This window comes from Trichechus manatus, unplaced genomic scaffold (genome assembly GCF_000243295.1).
Source record: "Trichechus manatus latirostris isolate Lorelei unplaced genomic scaffold, TriManLat1.0 scaffold00007, whole genome shotgun sequence".
Lineage (NCBI taxonomy): Eukaryota > Metazoa > Chordata > Mammalia > Sirenia > Trichechidae > Trichechus > Trichechus manatus.
This window is the reverse complement of record NW_004443943.1, coordinates 5,030,988-5,040,684: the sequence shown is the minus strand read 5'-3', so window position 1 is coordinate 5,040,684 and position 9,697 is coordinate 5,030,988. Positions and strand designations below refer to the sequence as shown.

Below are 9,697 nucleotides of genomic sequence, written 5' to 3'. Positions count from 1 at the left end.
ATGCTAAATTGAAAGAAGCCAGCAACAAAAAAAAGCATATTATATGATTCCATTTATATGAAATGTCCAGAATAGGCAAATTCATAGAAAGTAGACTAGTCATTGCCAGGAACTGGGGAAATGGGCAGACTGCTAAGGGGTATGGAGATTCTTTTTGGAATAATGATAATGTTCTAAAATTGATTGTGGTTATGGTTACACAACTCTGTGAAGATACTGGAAACCACTGAATTGTACATTTTAAATGGGTGAATTGTGTGGGATGTGAACTATATCTCAATAAAACTATAGCAGATGCAATTTTATCTGCTTATGGTCTTTTAGTAACTGTCCTAAAAACACAATTTTTAGTTCATCTTCTAGCAGAGGCGGAGCTTCCTAAAATTGTGATGAACTCAAGTCTGGACATAATCAGCCTGGAACAACCATGGAAAACTTTCAACCCTCAGAGGGAGGGCAGTTCAGTGTAAGTGGTGATGTGTCTTGGCACAAAGGACACAGAACACCAGAGGTTCTCATGGTGTCTACCTTCCTCTGTGAGAAAGTTGCCCTAACCATCCAGTTTATGGACAAATACACAAGTTACATCAAAGCTGATTTTTCTCAATCCTAAGGAATTAGCTCTCCCGCTTGGTCATTCAGCTGCAGTCATCCTGGCCTTTGTAATGTTGCGCTGCGTTCTGTCTGCCTCAGGGCCTTTGTACCTGCTGTTCTCTGCATCTGAAGTGCTCAGTCTTCTCCCAGGTCTCTGGCTGGCTGGGTCCTCATCGATTAGGTTTGCACCCCAATGTCACCTTCTTAGGAATGGCTTTTTTAGATCTTCTTGACTAATGTAATCTTCCCCACATAAACCCTCTCTCCTGTTGTTCTGTTTGATTTTCTCCACAGCACTTAGCACCACCTGAAACCCTCATGTGTTTATCCATTTGTTGTCTGCCTCCCCCACTGGAAAGCAAGCTCCAGGAGGACAGGAACCCTGCCTTCCTTGGTCACCAGTGTATCCCTATTCCTACAATGTTACTGGATAGGCAGTGGCTGCTTAACAAATATTTAGTGAGTAAATAATCTCCATGGTACAAGTCACCATCAATCTCTATAAACAACACCCAAAATGTCAGCCACTGTACCCTAACATTACACCTTATACGGGCATCCAGGAATGCTGACGCTCCAAGAACAAACTGTAGCCACCTCCTGGCTGAAAGAACAAACAGCTCAGACTGGAAACCCAGTTGGCAACCAAGGTCTTCCCGTTCTCTCGCACTAATCTTCCCTCGCCTAGTCCCAAGTCAGATGGTAGTGCACGCTCAGAGACCTTTTCTGAGGGTTTATAAATAAGTCTGGGCTCGTTGCTGATCTCAGGCTGGCCTACATGACATCTTGCCCTCAGCTTGCTTGGTTAGTAGGACTGCTCCTAGTAAGGTCAGCAATCAACAGCCATGCAAAGAACCACCCAGAAAAACAACCTGAGCCTACTCAGTTAGACAAACACCACACATTTAAGATCATCTCTCAAAGCTTACCCCCAGTCTCCACAGAAGTAGTTCATCCCGATCATGCCTACTACTTCGTCCCAGGGCTCAGACTTGTCCATTCTTACTTGGAATGAGTATCTGGTCATTTTTTCGGTAAGTCACTTCATTCAAGTGGGCACGCAAGTATTCGACCACCTACAACCTTTAATGAGACATTAAATGCTTCATAAACTGTACAGTAGTGGTCACACAAAAGATGTCATTAAGCCCAAGTAACCAGCACATTTACCTGTCCGTCAGTTGTGAGTTCTTTGGAAACAAACTGCTCAAAATGGCATTTGGGATTATTTCAACTATTTATAAATTCACATTAAAATGATTTTATGGACACAGCTTTAATTTCCTTGTCTACTGAATGCAGACAAGTGAGCTAAGACTCATGTTTACAAAGCCTGACTTCACATTTGATAACACAAAATTCCAAGACTGGAGAATGCATATGCCGTTTTATTATAGACTGATGCCTTAGAAAAGAGAGAGAGTTGCCTGTAAGGTGGGTAGACAACACACTGCAAGACTTCATGACATATTTGGGGCAGATGCAACACTGAAGCCTTAAGTGTAGGATTCAGATGCCTCATTGTAATACAACTGCTTGCCTTCCAAATGAGGAACCAGTGAGATAATTAGTCTGTCTGGCCTGATATAAGCAGAATAACTGAATAGTTCAGAACAGGGTTCTAGAGGCAGATGCTTCTAGTTAGGGGCAGGCGGGGAGGGTCTTGGTTCTCTCACTCCCTAGCTGTGCCACCACTAGCTGGAATGTTCTGCGTGAACTTGGACATTTTACTTAATTCTTTGAGTCTGCATTTCTCATCTGTAAAATGGTTAACACCTCAGACTTGCTAGTACAGGTTAAATTACATAATGTATGCTAAACACTTAGCACCAAAAAACCTGTTGCCTTTGAGTCGAACTACACCTAGGTTCCAGTGGAACACATCACATTCTTGGGGCCAATGGGATGGGTTAATGTGAGGTCATTCTAAGTACAAGTGGAAGAGTAAAACAGGCAGGGAGACAGGCTGGCTGACATCAGCTTGGAGGAAGCCATGTCCCATCTGCTCCCACCTGAGGATAATAACAGCAATCCACATGGATTGATGTTTTTCCTTATTCCAGGCACTGTGCTAAGAACTTTATACATTGGCCTCATTTTATCATCTCTACGAACCTTTGGCATAGGTGCTTATTAACTAGGAAAGGAAGCTCAGCCATAGAGTTATTACACTCTAAGAGACAAAGCCAGGACTAGAACCTAGGCAGTGTGGTTTTTAAGTCCATGCTTCTTGTCATGTTGCCTACTGCCAGGAAGCTTCTAAGAAAAGAAACAATTGCCTGAAGGCGGGATTTGACTTTACTCACCTGTCAGTAACTTGATAATAGAGTCAGACAAGCCTCAAATAGAGGAGATAGGGGAGAAACACATCATATCAACAGGAGGTGACCCTTATACCCCAAAAGAAGAATCTGACAATATACTGTAGAAAAAAACAGTAGGATTTTCTGTTACAGTGAATGTTCAGTTTGCCTCTGTTTGGCTTATGGTTAAATACACAACATCTCTGAAAGGTTAAGTAAGGGTCAGTTAAGTAATGTGTCTCAAAGGTCCCAGATTCCTTTCACACTTCATTAGCCTTTCTTTTGAAATCTTGCAGTAAATGACTGGGCCAAATCTGAGAAGACGGTCATCACATGGAAGAAATCAGAACTTTGTTTAGCTTGTGTGTCCAACGTAAAAACCCAAAAAGTCTAAAGGACAGAGAGACCTTTGTTTTTCAACAGCTTAGAAAGCAGAAGTTCAACAGTTATATTTTAACACTCACTGTCAGAAAATGAAGGAATTAAGGAAACAAGGGAGGGGAATGCGTTGTCCAATTGGACATGAGAGAAGGGCAAACTTGGTCTTTCTTCCTGATCAATGTTTTTGAATGTGGAATAAGAAAATAAACAGGGGCAACACTAAAATGGCGCTAGGATTTTGAAGAAAGTGTAGTTTAAGCATTACTGTGAAAAAAAGTTGAACTCTACAGATTGGCTTTTAATCTCTCTTGTCTTATTAAAACCAGTTGTTGTCAAGTCAATTCCAACTCATGGTGACCCCATGTGTCTCAGAGTAGAACTGTGCTCCACAGTGTTTTCAATGGCTGATTTTTCTGAAGTAGATTGCCAGGCCTTTCTTCCAAAGTTCCTCTGTGTGGACTCCAACCTCCAAACTTCCAGTTAGCAGCAGAGTTTGTTAACCACTTTCACCACCCAGAGACTCCTATGTATCTTACTAACATATCATTATTTGCCTTTGGAGGCAACAGGATGTTACAGACTGTGAAGGCTCAAGACCTGGTTCTGCCGCTTCCTAGTTATAGCCTCAAGCTATCATAGTTCCTTCAAGTTTCAGTTTTGTCATTTGTAATACGGGGACAACAAACACCTGCCTTTTAGGATTATTAAGAGTCTCACATAAAATAATATAACTTAAGCATTTACTCCTAAATAGAAAATCAATACAGGTAACACCCTGTTTTCCTAAATGAATCTCTTAAGTATTTCTCTCTCTCTCTCTCCTTTTCTCCCCCAGCTTTTGGTCCAAGCAGGAAAGAGGGTAGTTTTATCTTTTCTCATTTGTTTACTTGTCCATTTATTACTATATTTTTGAGCCCCTCCCTTGGACAAGCACTGTGCTACCTACCCTGTTGCTACCATGGATGTGAAATGTCAGTAGCAGATAAATGTTCTCAGAGAAGGCAGAGGGTAGGTAGGAAAGACAGTACCACCAGGGCCAAGTTGGAGGCCACAGCACCTTGTAGGAGTTGGATGAACAGGCTTAGACAAGTGACATAAGCTTAGAGCGCCTCCTATTTCTCACCTATAAAACTGAGATGCTACTGGTGGTCTTGTAGTGACTCTCTGTGGGCAACATTTTCCCCCTAGAGGGTGTTTGAACATATATGGAGAGCTTAGGGGAAGGTTAAACCCAAAAAAATCCCGAATCCATTGCCGTGGAGTTGATTTAGACTCATAGCGGCCCTATGGGACAGAGTAAAACTGCCCCATAAGGTTTCCAAGGAGTGGCTGGTGGATTCAAACTGCCGACCTTTCGATTAGCAGCTGAACTCTTAACCACTGCACCACCAGGGGAAAGGTTACTGGCAGTTAATGCCACAGAAGTCAGTATGCTAAATGTCCTTCAATGCATCTTTTAAATATTTCTATTCCAAACTCTGGGGCCATAGTGGCGCAGTGGCTGCTAACCAAAACGTCAGCAGTTCGAATCCAACTGGTATTCCAAACTCTTAAGTCTTTATGAGTAGAAACATTTCTCACTTGTTTGATTGCTCAGGGTTAAGAAAAACAACATACCTACAAACAGATGAAATATTACATAAGCGAACGGATATAAACTATTGGTTAATAATAAATATAAGAATAAACTATTAAATGTAAAGATGATTCACCTGATACTGTAAGCTTGTGTGTTAAAAACAGAACCAGATAAAATTTTACGTTGATATAAATCCTTAAAAAATGAATTCACTTACGATTTCACCTATAAGTTTTAGTTAACCCACCAAGTAACAACCATGTTAAAAATCAAAAAGTTTTATGATTCAGGGATGTAGGCTTTATAGAAGAAAAAATTTTCCACTCCAGTTTATGTGAATGTCTGATAAATCATAATATTTTTATTGTTGTGCTGTCCTGTTGGCTTATGGAATAAATGAGATGTCATCAAACTAAAATCACTCATAATGAAATGCAAATTTTTATTCACTAGTACTCAACATGAAAGGTACTGGTAAAGTAAAGGAAGATAGCTTTCTAAGAAGTTATAACAACATATATAATAGACATTAAGTCAACAAAGATAACAAGCAAAATTTTTAGAAGTCTTCCCACAATTTCATCCTCCAGACTTTTGGGAGTAGTGGTAGAAATTAATATCCAGTTTTTACACGTCATATCCAGAATGCTGCTTCTCTCTAGGACAAAAAAGAGAAAAGTGTCCTCAAATAAGCACATTTGTAATCTGATTATTTCAACTTAGTCTAATGTTTGCAAAGAAATAGTAACAAAGAAAAGTCTTCCAGGGAGAACCCTGTACCAGCTTGTAGTCAACCAATGAACTAAAATATTTTTCTCACTTATTTTGATTGTTTTATGTTAAAATCACAGGCTTTTCTATATGCTGAAGTTTCTTTCTAAAAAAAAAATAGCTTAAGGAACTGTCATAATTTCCATCCTCTTTTCATGTTATTAGTAATTAGTTTATTTATGAAGTCTTGTCTGCAAAGTTTTTTGCAATAATTTTTTTTTTTTTTGCATCAGTGAAATTGCCATTCCTCCAACCTGCTCAGTTGGTGTTACGAGGAAACAAGAATTTAAAGACATGAGGAAAAGTGGATAATGATAAAATTTTTTTTAAATAAACAACAAAAGATCCTTTGTCATTTCCCTGATCTTTCCTCATGATCCTCTCTTTCATGTTTTGGTCACTTAATAAGACATCAAGCATTTAATTTCCTCCACATTTCTGTGTTAATAAAACAGTTATTTTTTAAAAGAGCTGGAATTTAAAAAGGTATTAATTCATGATCTGTTTTCCACACTGCTGGAACATTTTACTGAATACCTGTGAGGCTGGGAGTTTAAAACCATTTTTAACCCCTTGTACAGGAATTTAAGAACACAAAAGTCAAGTAATTTTCAAAACCTTACACCAAATTCTTTATACATTATACATATTCAGCTTAAAATGAACCCCAATACCTTAAAGATGGTGGGAAGATTTCAGCAAGAAAATACTTTGTTATTTTCACGCAAAAACCTAAAAGGCAGGTTGAAATTTAAAAGAGAAAGAGAGGGAGACAGGTAAGAATTATCCCGGTGACTTCTCCCACTTTTAGCAATCTTGATTAACTTCTGTAATAAGTTGTCCCATTCCTAAAGGAGGGAATGATTTGCCCTAATTAACACAGCAATCATTGGCAAAGTAAACACCTAGAATTTCCCTAGATTCAAATATTCCTTTTGCCTGTATTCCAGAAACAAAGGGCAAGAATAATACATGGGTTTGCAAGTGACTTATCTCTCCTTTCAAATTGCAAATATTGGCCTCAAGCATTTCTGATCCCCAGGAAAAAAGACTAAAGTCCCTGTAGGCTCATCCTCCAGCTTGTGTTTCTTAAACTGTGCTCGAAGGGGTCCCTTCAACTCTCTCCAGAAACGGCAAGAAAGACTGGAATAAGAAGTGAAGGGAAGACAAGACAATTGGTGGGGACTGAGGAGTGAGTAGAGATCCATTTCTCACCTGACCTAATCCCAGGTGGTGGTAGATAACACCGCTCCTTACTTTTCTTTCCCTCTGATCTTGCTAAAAGAAAGTGCACTCAACACAGGTGTCTCTTAGCAACCGTGGTTCTGTGCTTTCAAAGCACATTAAAAGGTTTCAGTGGGTGGTGAGGTAGTGTAGGAAGTGAGGGGCTGGGAGCCTGCATGGAGAAACTCTAAAATTATTCTCAAAGGAATAACGAAGGAGATGTCAAAGAGTGGAATTTGGAAAATATGATACTTTAATTTCAATTTACTACAGAATTTCATGACTTCAAACTGTACCTGAACAGAAAGGTCAAGCTGAATTCTAGGATTTTCCTGACAGGGCAGATTTTCAATGCTTAATCCCCTAAAAATCCTTTCAAATAATTTTGCTTCAATCTCTTTCATGAAAAAACAAACCAAAAAAAACTGCTCTGTGTATGTAAGAGGCCATAACTCATGAAATGGTACGTCTGTTTTGTTTTTTTAAGTACTATATACTTTAAGATTTTGTATCACTTTTATGAATAAATTAGAAAATGGAGTAATAAATTTATTACAAAAGACCAGGCTGTAAAATATGACTCCTATACCTTTAACAATATAAATCTTTTTCTGGTAATCTATGCTAATTACATTACTTTAAATATAAATTAAACTATGCTCAAAGATGTTCACTTCAGTCTATCTGCACTCCTCTCCCCACCCACCCCTTCAACACATCCCTTTTTTCTTGTAAACTTTTTTATTAAAGTATATCATACAAATAGAAAAGTCAAGCAATCACAATTGAATAAGTGAGGAACGAATCATAAAAGAATAAATCGTAAGCTTGATAAATTTTTTACAATGTAAGCACATGCATGTAACTGCAATCAGATCTACAGTGTCATTTTTATTACTGGAAAAAAAAATAGAAACAATGACAAGAGGTTGGTTAAATAAACTACGATTCAGCCGCAAATGGAATATTATTTATCCATCAAAAATAATGGTTATTACAAGTGTGAAATAATAGAAACACCACTTAGAAACTGATTTTTAAAATATCAAAATATGATTACAACCCATATCCTATGGCCACCCATGATATTCCCAGATCTATGCCCTAAGGAATCGATGGTTATCTGCACCAGGACACACTTCCTAAGATCGTTATTCATAATATTCTCACCCTGGGAACAATCCAAATGCCCACCTGTAGATAGGTAAATAAATTGTGACGTATTTATATAATGGAATATTATACAATAATAAAAACTAAACTGCAGCTATGTACAACAACAGAGGTGGATTTTACAAACATAATATTGAATTTTTAAAAAGCCTGGCACAAAAGAAAATATATAGTATACATACAATTATATAAAGCACAAAAACAGATTCAAAGTGGATAGTTTGGGGGTGTATACAAAAGCGGTAACCGCCCAGGTAGTCAATGGGTCAAGAAAAGCAAGGTAGTGTCTACCACAAAAGTCAGAATAGCAGTGACTTCAGGGAGAAAGGTAGGGGAAGGGATGGAGGAAACTTCCAGCAATGTTTCATTTCTTGTCCTGGGTGGTATTTACACAGGCAATCACTTTTTAACCATTTATTAAACTGTACATGTAAGTTGTGTGTGCTTTTCTGTATATATGTTAGACTACAGAACTGACACAAACAGAGGAAAAGATCAGAGGGAAATACATGCAAATACCATAGAGTCCCTAGAGGTTGAGTTTGGGTGGAGAGACTACAGGTGGTTTTTTTTTCCCTTGCTTTTTTCATTTCTCACATTTTCATTTAAAGGTATGTTGCTTATATAACTTTAGAAAATGAAAGAAAATGCTCCCATTACTGCTAGTCCCCTTCCCTCTCCAGATATTTAAAAGCTATTTATACTGATTTTACGTATGTCAACCCTATCATTTTAACAACTACGAGTTTGAGAAAAAATTAACTTTACCAGTGAAACAGTTTAATGAAAGTATGTAATTGATATGATAAACAAGAAGTGGGTCTCATTTGCTCGAGAGCATGTTCTTTTGTCATTCAAAATACTCATGAGAAACAGGAACCTAAGTGTTCCTGTCTGGTTCTTCCCCTTGACATCAGATCCGTTTCTAGATATAAACCATTGGAAGGACACAATTTATATCCTCACCAGCTTACTGATACACCCAGATTTTACTGTAGATTAAAATCACGAGTGCCACAGTACTTTGATTTGTATTTTGCTAATTAGTTCTTACTCAGCTAGGATCTAGGTAATCAAGTGTTCATTTTTTGAGATTTAAGGGACACTCTTTGGGGGAAAAAATATTTCATAGCAGCAATTTTCAGGGGAAAATTTTTTCCTACTGTTTCTTTGACTGATTAAAAATAAAAATAAATTTCAATCAAGTTAGGACACTGTTCTAAAAGTATGCTAGAGCATAGAGGGTGACTATCTCAAGACCTTGATCTTACCTTGAATGCAGTATTTTAAATACTTTATCATATTTAGTGTAGCCAAAATGATATGACCTCCAATTTCTGATGTAAGACATGCTAGGTTATTTTAGGCCAAATAGACTTCCTGCCGAAACTTCAGATGACTACAGACAACATCCTCTGCCATTTGAATGCCTCTGCCTTTCTGTTCCTCCTTTCTATCAAGAAGGCACTGGGAGTCAATTTTATTATTTTACAGAATGTTGTACTGAAAATAGAGAGGATATTCTTATTTGTTTTTAAACTTGTCTTTACTTTTTCCCTTGTTTGCATCAAAATTTAGGTCAAAATCCAGTTCACAATACTGGGGAAGCCAGCACAACTTGTACAAGGCAAGGTCGTGGAAGCTCCACAGACAATTCCAAACTCCCTGAGGG

At 38.0% G+C, this 9,697-nt stretch overlaps 1 protein-coding gene across 1 annotated transcript; it reads right to left on the bottom strand.

The window, feature by feature from the left end:
* Positions 1 to 5,244: 5,244 nt before the first annotated feature.
* Positions 5,245 to 5,495, bottom strand: MRLN (myoregulin). The gene has a single exon (XM_012558366.2). It carries the CDS (start codon positions 5,493 to 5,495, stop codon positions 5,355 to 5,357), a length of 141 nt encoding a protein of 46 aa, XP_012413820.1. The 3' UTR covers positions 5,245 to 5,354.
* Between the last annotated feature and the right edge of the window lie 4,202 nt (positions 5,496 to 9,697).

Bases quoted from the DNA above. Each gene is read 5' to 3' on its own strand.
- MRLN (XM_012558366.2), bottom strand. From the start codon at position 5,495: ATGACGTGTAAAAACTGGATATTAATTTCTACCACTACTCCCAAAAGT.